This window comes from Dama dama, chromosome 23 (genome assembly GCF_033118175.1).
Source record: "Dama dama isolate Ldn47 chromosome 23, ASM3311817v1, whole genome shotgun sequence".
Lineage (NCBI taxonomy): Eukaryota > Metazoa > Chordata > Mammalia > Artiodactyla > Cervidae > Dama > Dama dama.
In genome coordinates, this window is record NC_083703.1 from 18810213 (window position 1) to 18833560 (window position 23348).

At 39.0% G+C, this 23348-nt stretch overlaps 1 protein-coding gene across 1 annotated transcript in view; it reads right to left on the minus strand.

Annotated features, from left to right (window-relative positions):
* Positions 1–1403: 1403 nt before the first annotated feature.
* Positions 1404–23348, minus strand: part of LOC133044617 (ankyrin repeat domain-containing protein 26-like) — a 54602-nt gene continuing 32657 nt past the window's right edge. Inside the window, exons 13-25 of the mRNA XM_061126092.1 lie at positions 22789–22931; positions 22448–22507; positions 21207–21365; positions 19426–19459; positions 19011–19146; positions 17106–17319; positions 16215–16398; positions 12216–13172; positions 10426–10590; positions 7161–7330; positions 5716–5944; positions 3032–3077; positions 1404–1639 (exon numbers count right to left, since the gene is read on the minus strand). Of these exons, the coding sequence (XP_060982075.1) occupies positions 1551–1639; positions 3032–3077; positions 5716–5944; positions 7161–7330; positions 10426–10590; positions 12216–13172; positions 16215–16398; positions 17106–17319; positions 19011–19146; positions 19426–19459; positions 21207–21365; positions 22448–22507; positions 22789–22931 (2586 nt within the window). The 3' untranslated portion in view covers positions 1404–1550. The remainder of the gene's footprint in view (positions 1640–3031; positions 3078–5715; positions 5945–7160; positions 7331–10425; positions 10591–12215; positions 13173–16214; positions 16399–17105; positions 17320–19010; positions 19147–19425; positions 19460–21206; positions 21366–22447; positions 22508–22788; positions 22932–23348) is intronic.

Here is a 23348-nt window from a genome sequence, read left to right on the forward strand (position 1 = left end):
ATTTCAGAACGTCTTGTAGGTCTTCATAGAACATTCAATGTCACCTTCTTCAGCATTAATGCAATTACTGGGAGTTGATACACTACTTAACAGATGATAGGGAGTAGGAGAAAAAGGCATCTTCTGAAAAACAGGCGACTTGTCTTGTGCGAGGCACTTATGGGAGAACAGATAACATTTAGGAAAGAGAAATGGTACCTTATATCCCAGAGGATATATGGGAGATAGGGGAGTTTTGTGATAATGTCTGTTTGTCTGGTGCTTTTTCCAAAAAAAAAAAAAAGTCTTTCCCAAGACTTTTTCCAAAAAGCAAAGCAAAAATAGATAGATTGGTAGATAGGTAAAGATAAGGTGAAAAGTCTTAGGCAAATCTTATTTATCCATGAGGAACTTTCTCTAATTTTAACACTGTCTCCAAAAGTAAATCAAAAGCCAATTAAAACTGACTCAAACACATTCCTTTCTATAGTTGAATAATACACAGCTTCTTTATCCATTCATCTGTTGATGGACATCTAGGTTACTTCTATGTCCTAGCTACTGTAAGCAGTGCTGCAATGAACACTGGGGTACATGCGTCTTTCTGGAATCTGCTGTATGATGAAGGGAACCCAAAGCTGGTGCTTTGTGACAACCTAGAGGGATGGAATGGGGAGGGAGGTTCAAGAGGGAGGGGCCATACGCATACCTATGGCCAATTCAAGTCAATGTTTGGCACAAACCATCACAATACTGTAAAGTAATTATCCCCTAATTCAAAATAAAAATTATAAAAAGTTAATTCATTTAAAAGGTAGAAGCTCAGGCAAATCTTATTTCCCCATGAGGAAAGGCCTATGAATCTGTGTTTAAGGTTACATATAGTAAGGTTTATGTCACTATTAACAATTGTAATACATCAAAACATGGAAGGAAGCCATAACAGCAGTATCTAAATCTTTAGGTCTATATATAGTGATAAAAACTGGAAAATACAAAAATGCTACCAATCAACACCAATAAATATTAATGACATGTCTGGCTGTTTGGGTGCTGTTTAAACAGTCGGTATTAGGGCTCAGTTTGAGTTTGTAAAGGGTGTCCCTGGTGGCTAAAATGGTAAAGAATCCACCTGCAATGCAGGTGACCTGGGTTTGATCCCAGGGTCTGGAAGATCCCCTGGAGAAGGGAATGACTCCCCACTCCAGTATTCCTGCCTGGAGAATTCCATGGACAGAGGAACCTGGTGGGCTATAGTCCTTGGGGCCGCACAGAGTCAGACACGATTGAGCGACTAACTCTATCACTTAGAATATGGAAAACTCACCAGTGCTGATGTTTAAATCAGCTAAAAAGTAAGTTAGAGGCAGAGAAACATCACTTAAAATACTATATAAATTTTCATCATACACACATAATACAAAAATATTTTCCTTTAATAAAGATTTTCTCATCATGTTTAATGGGAAACAACGAAATGCCATGGAAACGGTCCAGTAGGGGAACTTTAACTATTTATCTTTCTAAATCATGTATTTTTCCTTCCAAATCTGTATATCTTGTTCTTCTGTTTACAAGAGTAGGTCATCACAGACATCTGACTCATCTGCAGATCCTCGAGAAGACAGTCTAAAGGCATCAGATGCAAACTGAGCATCAGCTGAAAGAAAAGGAAAGAATTATATTCTTTACCCAAAATACTTGGGTTAACTAAGATCAGTAAAAAAAAAAAAAAACCACAAAAAACAAAAAACCTGAGACCTCTCCTAATATTCTGAAAAATGAAATCTATCTACAGATGACACAACAGAAAATCCTAACCAAGCTCACAGTTTTCTAATCTGCTCATGGTCACAGGTGAGGCTGAATGTCAGAGCGCCTGGTTTTCTCACTTTTCATTCATTTACTCAGTAACTATGTGCAAAGGTTCTGTGCAAAACAGTGGAGTGACAAGATGAAGGTGACCCCGTCCGCCCTGAAAAATGATATGCCCTAAACTGGAAAAACAGACAAACAGGCTATTTCCATACAGAGTCATCAACACTAAGACAGGAAAGATGGCACAAGGAACAGACAGGAGGGACAGCCAGCTTTGTGTCCATACTGGCGGCTCTTTGGTGGAGGTGATATGCATGTCGCTACCTGAAGGACAGGAAAGGACAAGAGGCAGAGGGCAGAAGCGCGTACAGAGACCACAGGGGCACAGGCGAGTCTGTGGGATCCTACATGGTCGGGTGGTCAGATGTGGAGCTGAGGGGCAAAGTAAGGCGGTGAAGAGATGAGGCTGACAGCTTTGGCAGGACCCAAATGGATGTGGGTGTGTGGAGCATTTCCTGAGGCTGAAAGATAAACTGATGACGTATCAGTGACAGGGAAACTTTAGTTACCCACCCAGTGACCGCTGAACACGCGTGACTGCCTGAGTCTGTGTGTCCCAGCCTTAACCACCACCAACACTAAGACGGTGTGGACGCCACGTTTTCTGAGAATGGTGTCAGGGGTAGGAAGATAGTTCCACAGGGACGGAGGAAGTAGGAGAATACAGCTAGAAATAAAAAGAAATACATAGACCTTCAGATATTGTTTTTCAAGCTATGGTGAAAGTGAAAGTGAAGTCGCTCAGTTGTGTCCGACACTTTGTGACCCCGAGGACTGTAGCCTACCAGGCTCCTCCATCCATGGGATTCTCCAGGCAAGAGTACTGGAGTGGGTTGCCATTTCCTTCTCCAGGGGATCTTCCCGACCCAGGGATCGAACCCAGGTCTCCCGCATTGCAGGCAGACTCTTTAACCTCTGAGCCACCAGGGATGCCCTCCATATCCTCAAGGGAGCCACCATACCTCAAGCTATGGTACATGGTGAATAAATAAGGAAGAAGGATATTTTTCACTATGACTGCTCATGCTTTCAAATTTTTCCTTAGCTATGTATAAAAAAAAAAAAAATTCACATAGCATCTGTTATCCAAACAATGGAAAGAGATGCCATTTATTGTTTACAATGTATTTCCGAAATCAATGTCTACATTAATTCATACATTTTGGCAACATACCTTCTCTTATTCCTCTAGCTATACTTCCGTCCAACTCCCGCCGCATCTGAAATAAGTCAAATATTTATCTTTAAGATAAACAAGGTATATGTTTATAACTTATTAAATGTGACTTTTAAATAATACGTTTAGAGACTAGACCTAACCTGAAGATTACTTCAGTAGAACAAAAAAATCACATAAATAAAAGAAAATTAATTCCTACTTATTCTGCTTATACATAACACAGAATACATATAAGGAATGCTAGACTAATCTGATAAAAAGTACAATAAATATCAGTCTATCAAGTACACATAATTTCAGAGAATTAGGGAATGACCCATAATCCTCGGAATGACCCACAAGATGCCTATCTTCTTCCCTAAAAGCTCCTGACCTAAATATGTACTTCCGAGACTTTATTTTGATTTCTAGGTGAGGATCCTTTCAAATGGAGGAAGTAGTTTGAGTCAACTGTTAATAAGGAGAACACATCTGTGACTTTCTTTAAATCTTTCCATTTAACAAAAACACAGAAAGGTGAGAAGATTATACACAAGAAAACAATGTACCAGCAAGATTTAATTCTGAAGATGTTTAGCGAGAAGGATTTTCTCCTAAGTGTTAGTCTCTGAACTATGCCCCATAGAAGGGGAAGGCCCCACAGGGGTCACTGCAGGGTGGAGGGACAGAGAAGTCACAGTTGCAGGGGCTGTGGCCACTCTTTAGCTAAACATTCTATACTCGTCTCCATTTTATATAACACGGTTCCACGTAGAAGTTTTTTTTAAAGAAAGGTTGTTTCCTTTGAAGAAAAAACTTTCTGTAAGGGATGAGACTCATTGATTTACTCAAAGTTCCTAATTCTACAAAAGAAGTAACAAAGCCAATGGCCTTCTTACTGAGTCCTATGCCAGCTACTTCCTCAGGTTAAGAAAAAACACACAGATTTTTAACTATAACATAGACACAATGAATATGTAAATCCTTTTATATAATTAAACAATGCTTGTGGCATGACATGACTTTCTAACTAAATTATGTGCTTTAAATGCATAAATAAGAATAAATCAATATCAAACTATTTGTAAGCAGTCAATATAGTTAATTTAGAAAGGATAAATATTTTTTAAAAACAGGACAGGGAACGTGAAGGAGAAAATCTTTATTTGAATCAAGCAGGCCAAAACTGAAGAGATTCGTCCTTCAAAGCATGTTTGCTTCCTCCAGATAAAACCTGGTGAACTAAAATCAGTCAACAATGAATTATCCACATTTGGGGTTATTTAGAACAAAATTTAAAACACACAACAGATCTCTCTTTACTGTGTCATACTTCTATCCAAGCTCTCATCATTAGTTAGTTTATACAAAAAGTATGAGTGTAATCTCAACTATAATCTAAATCCGGTCAGAAATTACAGTTGAACTTCATTTCCTCAGCCTGAAGTTTCAAGGGGATGACTTATACTCCCACCCTCCACGTGAGAAGAGAGGAGATTTATCTAACAGGTGAGTCTGGGACAAGGAACTAAGGAGTGCTTGCTTGGTTCCAAATCTCTTCTTTGACAAGATGTTATGTGCCCACAGCACCGAACTTGGGTCTGCAGTAGGCAGCCTGCCCCTGGGACGGGGGTCAAGCACTTGCCTCCTCCTCTTAGGCCTGCGTGGGGCAGTGTCTGACTTGGCATGAAGTGTTGGGAGGCCCGCTGTGACTGCACAGCTAAAGCACGTCCTCCAGGTTCACGGCTCTCAAGTACTAAGACCCAACGTAGCCGCAGTGCTGTCGAAGAAACGCTATGATGGCAAGAAGCCAAATGAGAAAACAGGTTGAGACTGCATTTAACAAGGGCTACTTTTCTCTGCATCACGAACATCACAAAATCCTATCAAAACGATAAACCCGTGTGCACTGACTGAAACGGATATTTTAACCACAATGATTACACAATAAAAACTGGTTGCAATTTAAACACTCCCCATCATTGCTATCTTTCATACCATTCATCCAGGTGATGTCAAGATAGAGATAAAGTGAGCTTCATTTATAATTTTTAAATGTTTCCATTCAGTACAAATTTAGAAACATTCTACAACTGCTCAGCAAGATAGTTTTTAGAGATTTAAATCAAAATTCTATAAGTAAAATAGCAATTAAAAACGTACTCTTGTACAAGAAAATAGCAAAAAATGTTCACCCAAAACCAGAAATTAATCTTTTGATTTAGTATTACAAGTTTGTTTAATTCATTAAAAAGGGTTTATCTAGGATTTCTTCAAGTAAAAAAACACCCATATGAGGTTAGTGTTTAGATGCCAGTGATTCACTTATGCTTACGGGTAAATAAACTGTGGTGGGTGCAACAGAGCTCGGAAGTGATTATGAACCACTGCCAAAGTGAAATCAACTAGGAAGTAAGTCAAACATCTTAAAGTATACTTTCAGTTACTAGGCAAAAAGATTTCATTTCTAAAGTAGAATTTCAAGGCAGCTTTTCAAGAAATTTAAAATGTTAAGTATCTCTTCAAAACGAGAGCTCTAGGACAAAAAACTCATTAAATGTCTCCTTGATTAGCACAGTTAATGATAGCTTTTACTTAGTGTGCATAAGACCAAAAAACAACTCAGAATTTCACCAAATTAAAAACAAGGATCATTCATAACAGAAATGTGACACCCAGTGAAAAAAAATAGAACTAACCTTGGTCAAGTAAGTCTCCATGCTGTCATCTGAACGGCGTGGAATTGAGGTAGAAAACCCTCCATTTGCTCTTGGAGTAAGACTTTCATGGAGCACTAAAGGACTATTGAAATTTCCAACACAAGGGGGCTCCAGGACTGGCCTCGTGCTAAGAGTGCTGAGTAAAGATCTGTTCTGCTGCTTCTCCACCTCAAGTTTGGTGTTGATCTCTGCCAGCCTCTCATGAGTCCTGGGGAAGATGGAAAACACCAACCTTGCTCATGTTTCCCTAAATGATTTGCGTTTTTTAAGTTGCCGTATAGTAAACGGAATTCCCATTAAACTGTTTGAACCCTGAACACATAGAGCGGGCCTCCTGTAAACAGTGACAGCTGTAACCTTGTTCTAAAGAAGCTCACGTGTGTCTGGGCTCCTCAGGTAACAAGTCACCGCTGGGAGAGGAGAGAAAGGGCGTCAGAGAGAAAGGGAGGTGGGCCCACAGTGACCCCTGCCGCCTCTGGGACACGCCTGCTCCCAGGAAACAGTTCAGGGGTGAAGAGACACACCTCCCACAAAGCTGCGTTCAAGCATTTGCTTTCACCACCCTTGTGTACACATGTCACTCACGACCTTGGAGAAATTAAGCATTTGGCTCTGAGGTATCACCTAGAGCCACAATCTCAAGGGAGGATGAGAAAGTCAAAGGGTGAGGCTGAAAAGAGCTAAAACAGCCCCAGGAACAATTACAAGTATCCCCTGCTTTTCCAAAGTGCACTTTATGTTACTTCACTTATAAGAAAGGCCTACATCAGCATCTGTTTTTGATAATCAAAATAACAAAAATTTTTTTTTGAAGAGGCTTTTTGGTTTCATATAAAAAGGTTCAGTGTACGTTTTACAGAGAGAGGCATCGCGCTGGCCAAGCAGGGAGACTGGCCCCACGGAGCTCCTTCCCGGAAGCCACACCCCACATCTCAGGTCAAGTTACCTATCTGGGAGCACCCGTCTTTCACTTGTGCATACTCATTTTATGTACCGACTGGCAGAATGTGTCCTTGGGTCCCTGCTGCTTTGCTTTATGCTGTTTGGCTTATGAAAGGCTTTCTAGGAAAGCTCTGCTTTCAGGCACTGGGGAAAGCTGGACTCGGCCCTGAGGTATGATCTGCCCTTTCAGTCCTCCACACCCCTCAGTCAGGTCACCATGCTACTTCTAGCCACTCTGTGAATTATCCTGCCTTTCACCCCTGTGTTCATTGCCCCCAGTCTCACAAGAATGCCTTTATGCAGTATAGAAAAACTTACAAGGACACAGTATTAATAGCTTGTCCTAGGGCGCCCTCTAGCAGTGACCATCTAGTCAGCTTTCACTTCCTACTAATCTCATGTATCCCACTCTATAAAAATTAGGTTTTAGAGACAAATTAATGAACTAAATGTAGTTTCTCTGATTCTGTGTTTTGACTTACTTGTCTAGTTTATCTTCCAATGCCTTTCTCACTTCACATTCTTCTAGGTAGAGTTGCTTATATTTTTCCAACTCTGCTTTATGAGAATCTTCTTGCAAAGTTTTCATTTTGAGGACTTCAGATTCCAAGTCTTTAATTCTGAGGTCCATCTGTTGAGATCCAGCTTGTGTCTAAGGCAAATTGAAACAGATAATATTTTAAAAATAATCATTAACCTGGAAAATTATACTTGTTCCCTTTAGTTTTGAGTCAGTGATTCAGAGAGCGATTTTAAAGGTGAAAAAAAAAAAAAAAAAACCAGAGCAGAAGTTGAAAACAATTATCATAAATAAATAAATTTAAAAAAAAAAGAAAAAGAAAACAATTATCATCAATGTGAAGTGGATTAAATCTGAATTATAAAATTAAAGTGGAATCACTGCTATAGTAGTACTTTTATAATCTGATAACACAAAGAATAAGAGGATCAACTTAAAATTTTAAAAACTGAACAAGACAACTTAAGAATAATTCAAGAGGATGGTACCAGTTTTAAACCACAATATTTTCTTTTCTTCCTAATGCTTTTGTTTTTTTACCAATTGGTGTTATAGAAGGATTCTCTAGTGAGAATCATTCTGAAAGGTCAATTTAGTGATAACTGTGATGGAAACTGAAAGCTTTAAAGGGAAAACAAGTGCCCCCTTCCTTCCAGAAATCTACAAAACTAACTGCTCTAAGGGAGGTAGAGGAAACACATAAGCTATATCCATCCAAAATGTAATGTACAGTGAGAGCGAATTCCAGCACATGACAGAGTAACGAATTAACCTAGAAAAATAGGCTGACTTCTTTTAATTTCTCTATGAGATCCTGTCTCGCTCTGTCTTCAGTCTCCTGTGATACTGCTCTACTTGACTGTGTTCTCATCATATTCATTTCTATATGACTTTTGAGGTTCGCTACTTCTCGCTAAAACCTTTTTCTTCACTGTAGTTTTTTACATTTCTTTTGCATTAGTTTCATAGATAATAACTCCTGTTGAAAAACTTGATTTTTTGCATCCAGGTGCAGACATTTTGAAGATGCAGTTTCCAGCTCTGCTGGAAGATCATCACTCTTCAAGAATAAAATGATACCATTTGCTAATGAAGAAACTGGACTGAGCACAGCCTTACTCAAACCCAGGATCAAATACATACGATGGTATCTGTATTGTAGAGTGGAGGACCAGGGATTACTCAGAGAATCAAGAAAGAAGTTCAAACCACCAAGAGTCACAAAATATATTCTTCACTGTCATCTTTGTCACACAATAATTGCACTTGATTTTACACTCTTCTATTGTTCTACAAGAACATGTTTCTATCTTTCCTCATAAAATGACTACAAGTCACTGCTTAGAAGAATGTCTCTTACTCCTCCCCCCATCTTCATGTCCCAGGATTTTAAAGAAGTTTGAGGGATTCTGTATTGAGTTATTTAGGGCTAAGTTTAATAAATGCCTCCCAAAAGAAAACTGTGAGAATAAGACTCTAATTAAGAAATCTTGTAAATATGGATTCTAATCCCATAAGCCTTTTTTCTGACATACAAAGATTTTTGCTAATTTGAATTGCATTCCAAAGAGAAATTATTTGCAAGGTTAAAGAAATCCCATTTCCTGACAGTGTACAGAGATGATCCACACATTTTTCTGAACAGTAACAACAAAAAATGCCTCATTCTTGTAATCCTTTGTTACTGTCCATTGATGCAAGACAAGTGCTGTGCATATGAATAAATATTCCCTGTTACACTAGTGTATACTCAGCCAAGATTTCCCCTCATGGAAAAAATGTCAACAGTGTAAAATGAGGGGCTAAACTATTCCTCAGAGACTAGATAACAAGGACTTATGTGAAAAGGTCAGTGAGAGCTGGACAGTCAGGAAAGCTCCATGAAGGAGGAGAGACTGGGTGCCAGGTCTGAAACAATGAAGGACTACCCAAGAGGAAAAGAAACTGGAAAGGCAGAAAGGACAGTCTGAGCAAGGGCCAAGAAAAGGTGAAATCAGCCAGCTAACTCTGAGGATAAGATCCAACCACAGGAAATAAAAACATGCTCACACAGAATCATGAAAATCAGTGTTCACAACAGCATTATTAATAGCCCCAAAGTGGAAACAACTCAAAGCTGCATCAAGTGATGAATGGTTAAATGGCTTAGCTTACTGTTGCTTGACAACCAACAGAAAGAGAAGAACTGACATGTGCTATCACATGCATGAACCATGAAATCATGATGTCAAATGAGAAAAGCTAATCCCAAAGGAGCATAATGCATGATTCCATTTATATAAAATACCGAGAATAGGTATGTCTACAGAGACAGATATTAGACTGGGGGTTGCCTGGGGCTGAGGGAGATGGGAGGTCACGGGTGGTGGCTAAGGGATGCAGGGTTTCTGTTGGGGGGGTGATGGAAATGCTCTAAAATTGACTGTGGTCAGAGGTTACACCTCTCTAGACTAAGAGATACTGAACTACACATGTTGAGTGGGTGAATTCTATGAAATGTCAATTATATCTCAATAGTTTTTTTTTTCATTTATTTTTATTAGTTGGAGGCTAATTACTTCACAACATTGCAGTGGGTTTTGTCATACATTGACATGAATCAGCCATCTCAATAGCTTTTTAAAAAAAAATCCAATGGCAGGATCCAGATGATCTTCTTCATTCTCTAGTTTGGATGTATGTATTCTACGCCATCTGAATACGTCCATGCTTTTACAATATACTTAAAATGAAAAGGAAAGAAGGCAATGCCTAAACTTCAACTGGTTTGTATAATACCCTTTCTGCACAAGTTATTCTGAAATCCATGAAATAAATCTACACAGAACTCTACAGCCATTCACAAAAGGCAAGATGAGAAATGATAATTTTCTGAACATTCCATTAAACTAACATTATCCTCTGATTTTAATCTGGCTTGCCTCATCATGGGGATACATCTATCACTTTAAAAAGTATTGTTTCAAAGAAAAAAAAGGCTCTCAACTTGTGTGAACAATGAGGCACAGTTCTCAACTTTTCTAAGGGCAAATAATATAAGAAAAAAATAATTTAATGCAGATGGCAGGATGAAAGTCAGAGTTGAAGAAACAAGTGCATTATAAAGATAAGAAAATTGGAGTAAGTTACTTGTAACAAAAATACAGAAGAAGCTGACCATGAAAATGAGTGTCCTAAAACACTTTATCCTACATACTAACTGTCAACATGTTCAATTTCCTACATACCTGACTTGTGAGTTGACGTAGTTGTAGTTTAAATTTGTTCTTTAAATCCTGTGCCTCAGCTTCTAAGATAGCACGACACGATGACATGCCTTTCAGCGAAGCATCCGACATAGACAGCGTTTTTACGGTGTCATCCAGTTCTTGTCGAAGTTGTCTCACAAGTGCCTAAGAAGATGCTCTGTCACTGAGTTTATCAAATCACTTTACCATTACATTATGCTCATAATAGATAACTCTAACATATGGACTTTGAAAACTATCACCATACACAGCAACTCACCTTTTTCCTCCTTACTGAATCTGGTTACAGACACAGAAGGGGCCACCCTCCATCCTTCCGGATGTTAAGTTACTCAGACAAAGGATGCAGCCCCACTGTCCACGCCCTGCCCCTCCCAATAAAACTGCAGAGCTTCACCACCTCACGTCCAGAAAGAAATGAGTGTATAGGTGGGAAAATTGATGGAAAAGTACACACTGTGGGAACAGTGTGGAAACATTTTCCTCTCCTTTTTTATTAGAAGCTTTGATTAACTCAGAGATCTTCACATATTCCAACCAGTGCTCAGATCTTTCCAATAGATTCCTATCTCAGCAGAAAAATGAGGCCATTCCCTTGTGGCTTATCTGTTTCATATCTAGTAGTGTGTCTATGTTAATCCCAGACCCCTAATTTCTCCCTCCTCCCCGCCTCTGCCCTCGGCTGAGCACCAGGACCTCCTGAGGAGCACGGGGGGCTCTGCTCAGGGCTCTGCAGTCACCTGCCTGGGAGAGGACCCAGAAAGATGGGTATGTGTGCAACTGAATCAATTTCCTGTACCTCTGAAACTGACGCAAAACTGGAAATCAACCATACTCCAACAGAAAAGAAAAATGAACTTTACAAATGAGGTTGCTCCCATGGCCTTCAAGGAGCCTCGATAACCTGGCCTCCACCCGCCTCCAGACCGCAGCTCCTACAGCCCGCTCCCTGACTCACTCCATTCCTGCTGCTCACGAATCCTGCCACCCTTCATTTTTAGAGGACAAACTTGTATTCAAATGATAGTCATTGATCCTTAAAACGAGAATTATGAGCAAATTGTTTGTAAAAATGTTCTAAGGAAATCATAAGTAGCAGTGGGAAGATTAAATCAAGAACAGTTTTGCTAAAGCTCACCACCTGAGTCCCAAACTAGGATTTAATGATAAGTAGATGAATCTGAAGAGCTGAGAAGCTTTAAGAATAAATGATTCAAGGCTAAAATGTTTCCCATATTAACTCAAATTGACATGAATAAAAGTAAAATTGTACCAAAAAATATGACAAAAAGGTATGACAAGCTACTGAAGCCAAAGTACAATATATAAAATATAGCCTCTGGAAACCTAGAATTTACCATCAAGGTTATAATCCATGTAACTGAAGCTTAATTTCGAAATATTCATTTCAGGTTTGAGCATTTCATTTATCTGCTTCATCATGATACTGACATGTGGTAACATAAAGATTAAAATTATTACCTTAATAGTAAGAGAGTAAATTCCTAATACCTGTCTATGTTAACAATTTAGAACTGAATCTCTTAACATTTCATAAGCGACACCATGTCCCTACTCAAAGTAAAGCATTTCCTGGGTCTAATTTTTATTTGCTGGATGCAAGGTGTGCTTTTAGGCTGGTTTAGAGACCATAGATTCACAGCCTGTGTATTTTTTATATTTAACTAGATTCAACATTTAGCCAGAATCAAGAATCACTTTGAACTTTCTTTCAGGAAAACTGAGAATTTCTTCTTCTGGATACTCACTTCTCCTTCTGCTTTCTCATTTTTGTACTGATGCATTCTCTCTCTTAAATGATTACACTCGTTGATTAACTCCTCATTTCTTTCCTCCAGCATCAGATCTTGTTTCTCACGTTCAGCCTGAAGTTTTCTCACGATCTGCTGAAACTGGTCTTGGATGCTAATGACCGTCTTCTCTTTACTGTCGGCTCTCTTTTGTGCATCATCCAGTTGCTGTCGGAGCAACATGTTTTCACTCTGGAGTTGAGATAATCTCTCCTCTAAGGATTCCTGCTTTCCAATATATTTACTCACTTTGCCTTGTTCATTCTGATACATGTGTTCAATTTCCTGCTTTTGACACTCTGCTTGGCTTAGGTCTCTCTGGGCACGTTCTAACGTCAAAGTCTTTTCTCTGAGATCATCTCTCGTGTGATGCAGCTTGATTTTCAGCTTATTGAATTCACTTTCCGCTGCAGACAGTTGCTGGGAAAGCATCTCATTGTTCTCTTTTAGATGAGCCACATCGGACTTCATTTTGTCCTGCAAGCATAACCACTCTTCTTTTGCTCTCTGGAAGGCAAGTTCCACGTCTCTTTTTGACGTCTGACCTTGATCATGATCGTGTAAGGCAGCAGCCAGTCTAGAACGGTAGGATTTCACTTCCGTTTCCAGTCTTTGTTTGCTTTCTTTTTTGTTCTCCAGCTTCGAGTTTAGCATTGTATTCTCAGCTGTCAGAGCATTAAGCTGGCCTGTACAGTGGGATATAGTCTGTGTTAACGTTTCCTCAGTCAGTTTTACTTCCTTTTGAAGATTATCGTTCTTTACTTTGAGAATTTCAATGTCCTCAAAATAGTTCTCTTCCTTTGCCCGGTGCTGATTTTTCATTGCATCTATCTCCAGTCTTAGCATGGCTATTTCATCCTGCAGCATGTGGTTTTTGAGCAACAGGGCTTTTGTGTCTTCACAACTATCAGAAACCTAAGTGAAACAAAGGAGATTTTTAGCTAGTACTCAAGTGACATTTCATGATTTCCTCTGAAATGAAAGACTAACTTGATGTTTATACAATGAAAAGACTGCACCAAGTGTGTCTCCAACAGGAAAAAATAAGGTTCAATATAAACCTCAGACTTTATACAAGCAGAAATTCCCAAAGGTTCAAAAATTTCATGGAAGACAATGAATCCATGAAAGTCAAAACGAAATCCCAAGAGACTTTTCAAGATGCTCAGAATTGGAAAGGCTTCTCTCCGAACCAGAACAAACCCAGCAGGCTTAAAAGAAAAGATTTATAGATCTGACTACACTTAAAAATTGCATCTGATGTGGAATATTTATATAATGGAAAACTAGGAAGCCATAAAAAAAGAATGAAATAATGCTATTTGCAGCAACAGGGATGGACCTAGACATATCACCCTAAGTGAAATAAGTCAGACAGAGACAAGTATTATGTCATACTGCTTATATGGAGAATCTAAAATCAACTTATTCACACAACAGAAAGAGACTCATAGACACAGAAAACAAACTTATGGTCACCACAGGGGAAAGCAGGGTAGGGGAAGGGATAAATTAGGATGTCAGGATTAACATATACACACTAGGAGATATAAAATAACCAACAGAGATCTACTGTACAACAGAAGGAACTATACTTAATATTCTGCAAGAAGAATCTGAAAAGGAATATGTGTGTATGTGTGAGTGAGTGTGTATTAGTTACTCAGTCATGTCCGATTCTTTGCGCCCCCATAGACTGTAGCCTGCCAGGCTCCTCTGTCCATGGAATTTCCCAGGCAAGAATACTGGAGTGGGTAGCCATTTCCTTCTCCAGGGGATCTTCCAACCCAAGGATTGAACCCAGGTGTCCTGCTTTGCAGGCAGATTCTTTACAGTCTGAGCCAGCAGGGAAGCCCCATTTACAAGTTATACACACATATACATATATATCTGAATCACTGTGCTCTGTACCTAAAACTCACACAATATTGTTCATCAACTGGAATTCAGTAAACACCACCACTTGCTAGGTTTATAGACACTGCATCCCATTCCTCCTATGCAGCTACTTCACAGTAAGAGCCTCAACTCTGTATAAATAGACTACATTTTGTACAAAAAGGTTTTTCTTGAGAATATGCTACCTTCTAACATTTTAATAGGCAATTACAAGGATTACACCTATTGACAACTGTATCAAGCACTTCTACAAACATCAATTAACTCATTAGCTGTAATGATTCTGGAAAGGAGAAAGTTAAAAATGTGAGTAAGCTGCAGCCTTTTCATCAGGTCTTCGACTCTACTAGTCCTCTTATATCAAACCACAGTTACTTCTCTGGTGCAAACATAGAAATAAAAAATAAGCCTCTTATTTCATTCATGGTACATACACTAACTGTAAATAAGGTAAAATTTAGAGCCCTCTTAGAAAACCATGAGATTATTTGCTGCTGCAATAACTTTCATTATCTCTCCATAATGTTTAAAATAGTAAGATGGGGGAAATACAATGAAAAACACTTAATAACTATCACTAAATATATATTATGGCATATCTATCACTGTTTTCAAAAGTTCCTTGTACTGAAAGAGGACACTCACAGAGCAGAGTGTTCATTTTCTCACAAGTAGAAGAATGACATCCAAAATGTGGTCTCTGAACTGCCTATAGTTTCCTCCTTACCATCAGGGGAAGTGATAAACTAACCTAATGATCAATCAAGGTAGTGAAATCATTACCAAAACCCAGAATATCGATTATTAGTAGCAAGAGTTTTTTTCCCCCCCTTGGTTGGGGAGGCACTTTTATAAGTTTATTCTAAAGAAACACCTTTTTAAAGTGTTCTAAACTGTTTTAACAACTGATGGCACAGTTTTTATAAACTGAAAAGCTGTAAATGATGTGAAAAGGCCATTGACAGGGCACTGGTTACAGAAATGAGAGTGGAGCCAGGAGCGGACTCACTGAGACACTGGAGGTGAGGACGGGCATGTGGTGACCGACGCGCTCACTCCGAAGCAGAGGGACTCGGTCAGGTCGCGCTGTCGATGGGGGAGCACACGTGGTCTGCCTGGCCTAAACCACAATCAGGGTCCCGGCTGTGTGAGATAGCCACAAAAGATTTGAGATCAATTCCTACGGAAAATATTAATGGCCTCTCCTTGGATCAGGCCATTGTATGTCCCTACCTGACTGCTGTAGACACGTGGATTTGAATTACAGATACTACTTTCCCAAGCTCTCACCGAGAGCTTTTTGTTGTGGGAGATATGCTGCTAGGACCTCGGAATGGAACCCGCTCCGTGTTTGAGAGGGACATCGGGTGTGGGAGCAAATTCCTCTGCTCTGAGATGCCACTCGAGAACTCTGCAGAATGAAGGACAACCAACTTCAAGAGTGTCTGGTTTCTACCAACTGCTGGAGAAAAACCCACGGGGAGCATTCCTGCACCTCTCGAGGATGCCAGTTAACACCTGTCCTTGAGGACTCTACTGTGAGAGAAACTCAGCTGGGAAAGCTGGAGCCAGCTCTGAGCTTTCATGGGGCAGGTGGACTGAGGGCTGACGGGCACAGAGGGAGGGGCGTCAACGACCCTCAGCCACCTGCCAGACCGAAGGCCAGAGGTAACTTGATGTGAAATTAGGCACGATGGTCCCTCCCACTGCCCCTTCTCTTCTAGACCTATTTACTCATGAATGCTCCGTCAAGGCTGAAGGATCTGTCGCCTGAGGTGGGCTGAGAGCTTAACCTCCAGTTTCCACACCAATATCAACCCTCTGGTTCCTCAGGATCTACTGACATGACCTCTTCTGCCCTCTGCTCGAAAAAGTGCACCCAGCATGTCAGGATTATACAATTCTTATTTCTGGCCTTGTTACTTTGGGAATTTTGCATTTCTTTTCTTTTCAACAAGTAACCTAAAATTTCCTATAACACTAAACAAAATGATACTATAAATAATATTGATGAAAGAAGTGTTAGAAATTTGAAACTTTCACCAAAGATTACTCTACCTGACTCAGATGACTTCTCTCCGTCTTCAGTTTCATTTCCAGTGCTCGGAAAGTGAGTGCTAGTCGCTGTGTCACTTCAACTTCTTTACTATATTTGTCTTCTTTTCTTCTTAACTGCTCCCTCATTTTTTCATATAACATATTGGCATTTCTTCTATTCTCTTCCTCTTGTTTTAAGGTGAACCTGCAAAATTTAGAGCTCTTCTTAGAATATCATGAGATTATCTACTGCTGCAATAACTTTTGTTCCCTCTTCACAATGTTTAAAATAGTAAACATGGGGGGAATACAATGAAAAACACTTCATAATGGTCACTGTTTTCAGACAGAGGGTTAAGAATAAAACTGCATAACATTTGTTTTCATTTTCTCTTGAGAAAAATGGCTACTTCATACATCTGCGGGTGAGAACGTAAAGTAATATAAACTTTCATACGAATAAATTAGAAATATAGATCACAGACCTTTTTTAAGTTCTCATACTTTAACCAAATAATACAATATTATTAAAGATAACGTATTCAAAATAATTAGAAAGGTAGAAATGAATTCATAGAAAAGATGCTCCTTGTAGTATTAACTGGAATACAGAAAACTGAAAAACAACTGAAAGTCAATTTGGTAAATATTTAATGGGGTTTCCGTGATAGTAGACTTCTGTATGGTCATGAAAATGATGATTTGGAAAAATATACATTAAGTTATTAGAAGCATTCACTGTTAAGAACTTGCTATATTATTTCCAAGAAAATCACTCTCCACAATACTAATGACATTTTCTCCCCTGTAAAATTCCAGAGGGTAAATTAGTAATTATAACACATCAATGTCCCTGCAGTATTAAAGTAAGTAACAGTTCCAAGATTTCTTTCAAACCGAGATGTACAGTACCTCAAACTGCCGAGCTCTTGTTCCCACTCCACTTTCTGATGCTCTAACTGTGATTTCACTTCTTTTGTTTCTGACAGCTCTTTCTGTAGCCCACTAACCTTACTTTCCATTTTTTTAATCTTTCCTCTAAGCAGTTCACAGTGGCTTTTGTTAACTGCTACTGATCTTTCATACGAAAGAATTGCATCCCGGATTTTCAACAAACTAACAGAATCTGCATGATGAAGAAAACAAAGATAAAAACAAAAAAAATTTTATGTGAGTCATTTTTGAGTATAAAGGACTGGGCTTTTCACGTTCACTCATCCACGCACTGAACAAATATTAAGTGTCTATAATGTGGAAGGTATTATTCAAAGCTCTGCAGATAAAATAGACGCCCCTGGCTCTTGTTTAGCTTGAAGTCTAGCAGAAGAGAAAGACAAATAAAATAATTACGACCTCAGACAAATACTCTAAGAAAAGAGAGTTCTATGATCACATAACAGAACTTGACATAGACTGGGTCCAGGAAAGAGTTCCCTGGGGAAGAGATGTCACACTGAGGAATGAAGGATGAGCAGGAAGCAGTAAGCAGAGTAGGAAGAACAACACTGTGGACAGTCTGCAGCTGCCACGTGTTTCTAACCAAGACAGAGTGAAAAGCTACCGATTTACCTTCCTGAGTGAAGTGAGCAAAAATAACACCGACAAAATACATTAAACAATGATTTTCATGACAAAGGCCTTCAGGGAATGAAGAACAATCATCCCGGAAACACATGAGGTTAGCCTAAGGAACGCCCCTGCTCACTGCCTTGAGAGAATTTCCAGGCCCCAACACGGGGTGGGGGGGGGTGGGGGGACAGAAACTGAGTCAGCCAGACTCCCTGACAGGAGGTGATGAAGCTGACAGTCTGGTGAGACCAAAGCGGGCAGAGATCACAGATCTGAACCGTGGAGAGGAGAGAGTGGAACAGAAAAAGGACCCTGGAGATCTGAGGAGGAGCCCCTCGGGTATTCAGCAGAGGAACAAACAGCGCCCATCTGTGAGAAACCACCTGAGACCAGGGAGAAACCACCTGAAAAGACTATAGGAACCCAAGCCGGGTGCTCACTCAGTCCCAGGAATTCTATCTATTCTCCTGAGCCAGGCTGGGAAAACATCTCCTTACAGTAGAATGAACGGGGTAGTCAGTAAGGTCTTGCCTCCAAGGCAGGAGATAATCAGCCCCAGCCCCAGGGCCCCTCTGGATGCACCTAACAAATCACGAGGAGCAAGAGCACAGAAGGACCTCAGGAAAACTCTCGATCTTTGGAAACAATATCACACGGATCTAAAGAATCCTTGGATCAAAGAGGTAATGAAAAGAAGAATTACACAGTATTTTGAACTGAAGGAAAATGAAAACATTAAGGCCAGCAGACATTTTAGGAAACTGACATGCTGATTCTAAAATTCATGTAGAATGAAGGGTAAAAAATAAAACCAGATGATACTAGACAATTGTGATCTCTAACCATGGAGCAAAGAGAAGCAACACGTGGGTTACATGATAAGACCTGAATTTTTTAAAATAGTTAATAATTAAAGTTTCTGTGCAGACCGAGGTCCCTCAAGGTGGAGCAGCAGGGAAAGAAGTTCTGAGGTTATTTCAGTTATTCTAGGAAGAAAACGATGCTAACCTGACCTTGAGTGAAGGCACAGGAAAGAACAACCAACAGAAGGTACAGTGAGTGAGGAGGATCACAGGCCTGTGATCAGAGCACATGCTCACTGTCATGTTCTTTTAATACAGAACATACTTCTGAGAGGCACAGCACTGTAACGTATCCCTGGCTCTAGACCAGTACTGACAAGGTGTGCACATATCACTGCTCTATACACAGACAGGCTTTCTGTTAACATTTACACTGCGGTCCTACCTTTACACCCCAAGCCAAGTGGTTCTACTTGCAACATGGAATTCGCAGAGTAAAGCACGTCACCATCCTCAGAAACATTCTCAGACGACTGAGGTAAATCATCTAGGTGGTTCACGTAATCAATTTGTTCTTTGACCTACACATAAATAATACTGTCTCACAATGTCCTTAAAATATGTATAAAATATACTAAGTGTACAGAGGTGCTAAATCTCTTCATCAAAGCAAAAACACACACTTCTTAAAAGATTTTTATCAAAAGGATAACATTATCAGTAGTGTTTCTAAATGATGAGTTCACAGTAAAGTTCTCTACAACAAAGGAAGATTTTCTATTTTGCACTATTCCTTTCACAAAGTATTTTTTACTAGGATAATATTTTTTAAAATTATTATTATTATTTTTTTACTATACCTTCTTCTTTTCATACAGTGGTATTCTTGCAGGCCTAAAAAAAAACAAATGATTCTTTTCAGGCTAATAGCAAATACTCAAAAATACAAACAATACCTAAACTTCTCTGTTTTAGATAAACTCTTTGCATTGGCAAGTAATTTTCTATAAAAGGATGCAACAATTAGTAAGAGGAGCATTAAAGGACAAAGAAAATATATCAGTAATATTAATGAAGCATTAAATTTAGATCCAAGGAAAAGGAAAAACAACATTACTTGCGTTATATGATAGAAAGCGGTATACCAGGGTGTTTTGCACCTGTCATTTTCAATAAGAACTAACTTTTATGGCAATAAAACCTATCTGGGAGATATTCCTTAAGTCCTTCTAAGAAAGAAACCCATTTTGAATAACCACATATTAGCTTTTGGAGGACTTCCTAGGCAACTGCTATGCATTATTATAAGCACTGACATGTCTCACAGGCATTTTCCTCCTCACAGTCATTCTGAGAGAGAGGCATAGGGAGAAACGGAGCACAGTGAGGCTGAGGAACGCGCCCAAGCCCACTCAGCACATCACCAACCACCCAGAATCCAAACCCAGGAAGTCTGGCTTCAACACTGGTCCTCCAAAATGTGCTGAGAAAGTAATATTGAAAAGTCTTTTTAAGTAACATGATGGCAAATGAATCTCTAGTATTATTCCATGTCTAGCTATAACTATAAATAATGATTTCTAAATCCTAAAACGTATTTCTCAAAAAATAAAAAGACCAGATGTAGGCAAGACTGGAAATCTACTTTCAATAAAGATTTTTCATAAAGAAATTCATCAATAGGCATTCATTCAACCATTCTGCTGTTTCTTCATGCATCTGACATCCACCTTTTGAGCACACAATGTGTGTTAATGCACTCTTAGTACAGGAAGCATGATTTTAGTCATTTAGATCTTTATCATCCAAAAGGAATAATCTGTGAAAGATTGTTAATAATTTTTTTTCTATTTTATATAAACAAAATCTTCCCCTTTTCCCTGGAATCCGAAAATAGCTATGAAGTTAATACGACGTGATGTTTCAGAGTACCTTACAAAATCATAGCTACCCATCAAGTTACTATCAACTAGAATCATCAAGGAATGATCAAATCTTATTCAGTATAGCCTATATGTTTGTAAATTCACAATCATGTAATTTTTGAAAATCTATGTGTGATAGAATTAACTTAAGTAGTTATCCGCATATTCAATTATATAGAAATATTACACTTCAGAACCAATGAACAAGCCCTTACCATAAAACTATATATGAGCAGAAGTATTATGTACAATTAGTTTACTGTAATAGTTTAAAGATAATGTCATACAATCAATAAGCTTTCTAATATTGGAAATGCAAGCAAGATTAAATAAACACGTCCTCTGCTGGCTCATTTCTAATAGCATACACACTCTAAAAGCTCCCCTCTTCACATAAAACGAGAAACTCCTTTGAACGCCACATCCCTCTTCAGTTACCATCCAGTTCTTCAGTGCCTGTCCCAATAATATTCCCTACGCAGCTGTTTACATGTATTCACTACAGGCCGGCTTCCAAGGGGACTCTTCACTGGAACGACTTCCGGCCAAAGGCACTGGTCCTCACCTTAGCTTTTCAGCAACTCTCACCTACAGTTCATCCACTGTATTGAGGAAAGTCTTGTCTTGGCCTGTGCACTGGATTATGGTACTCTATTTCCAGCAGCAGTCAGGGCTAATATTACTTACCCTACAAACAAAGAATCTGTAGAACGTACCTGTCATCATCTTCATCCACTTTGTTGTCATCATTCACGAGCAGCAGCCCACCAGTCAGTGAATCAGCCTTTTCAAATACTGGTGCAATCACACAGTCTTCTGGTGTCCGTTTATCATTGTTCTTTTCCTTTACTTTCTTCCTGTGCACGCCAGGATCGCTACTTTTAAAAAAATCCACAAAAAAGCCAATGTTTTCTAATAATTCAACTGATAAAGAATAAAAAAACAATTCTTGCAAAATTCCAAGTCTTACCCATCTTAAGTCATTGATTAACTCTCAAAACAGTTATGAAGTACCAACCATACGCAAGAAAACAAATTCTTCCTTCAAACACAAATATACAATTATGATACAATATGATATGTAACAGTTGACATATTAAAGTCATAAGTGGAAGAAGGAAGGATTTACAGAAGAAGTGAAGAGAGGAGGTCATGAGAAACAGAAAAGGGAGAGAATCATTCTACTTGGAGATTCGAATGTGAGCACAAACATCAGGCACAGGGCATCTAGGTTGTCTCCGAGGAACCTGGAAGGAAGAGCACAAAATACACGGAAGAAAGCAGAGAGATGCATCTGGAAAGATATTGGGAAAAACCTCAAGGGCTACATTGAACACCTGGAGATTTACACTATAGATTTACACTACATTTTTTGTTTTGCTTCTAAATATACTAATGGTGAATTTAGGGATTTTCCTGCTGGTCCAGTGCTTAGGAGTCCAATACAGGGGGTGGCAGTTCAATTCCTTGTCAGGGAAGATCCTACATGCCACAGTGCAACTAAACCCATGCTCCACAACTACTGAAGCCAGCACCCTAGAGCCCATGCTCAGCATCAAGAGAAGCCACCACAATGAGAAGCCCAAGCTCTTCAGCAGCAAAGAAGCAGTGCAGCCAAAAATAAATTAAAAAGAGAATTCAAAGAAAAAAGTAACAATTTAGATGATATGCTAAATGACATGAGGTACATATACCATGAAAGAAGAAATCAAGGAAATATTTGGCCAGAGTCGGGGGAGTTTACTTTTAAACCACCCACATGACGGGGTGACATGAGCACCATGGCTGAAAAACAGGCACCTCATCAGTTCTCCTGCCACCAACAGCAATTTGGCCTCCATCCAAGGACATACTCAAAGTGCTAGGAGAAAAAAACTGCCAACCAAGAGTACTCTATCCAGAAAAGTTGTCTTTCAGAAATGAAGGAGAAATAAAAACTTTCCCAGACAAAGCAAACCTGACGGATTTCATCACCACTAGTCCGGCCTCATAAGAAATGCTGAAAGAAGTCCTCAAACTGAAATGAAAGGATGCTCATTAGTGACATAAAATAAATTTAAATATACAACACACTGGTTAAGGCAAGTATGCAGTCAAATCCAGAATACTCTAATACTATAACATGATAGTCTATTAACAAAGTAACTCTGGTGTTGAGGCTAAAGGATAAGAGTATTGAAAATAACTATATCCCTAGTAAAATATAACATGTGTAAATCACAAACATTGACTCAAGTGAGAAATTATTTTATAGGAAAATAACAAATGACCTGATGTTAAATATTGATACAGGATTACCTATCAAAACGTTCATTTTCCATAGCAGTACACTCCTGGTTGCTGTTTCCTCCACTCTTTAATCCACTCTCATCAGCAGCATCATATTCGTTGTCTGGTACTTCTAGTTCACGCGGACTTTGGTGCTTCTGTTCTCCTTCAACCTTTAGTAAACATTTGACACTATGAATAATTGCTACTTCTTTATCATAAAGATCTTTCTTTTCAATTTCATTATTTGCCTCAGTGTTTGCCCTGAATTTAAGTGATAAAAATATTTTTGTGCTTATTGTAATTTTATAATTTACAAGTCATTGAAATTTTTGTAAAATCTGCTCCTTTCTGTTTGAGGAAAAGAAACAAAATTCCCAAAATTTCAAAAATAGCTTTCTTAATAAGATGCATTATTCACATTCAGTCTTCCCCATCTAACTGGCGGAGACACAGAAATAAAAAGACAGAGACACAAAATCTGTCCTCTTTGGTCTTTACCACCTGGATTTTCCATTAAACAGCCAGATGTAGAGGATGTGACACCTTACTGCCTCAGAGACAGAAAGGAAACATTCTTCTTTATGCAC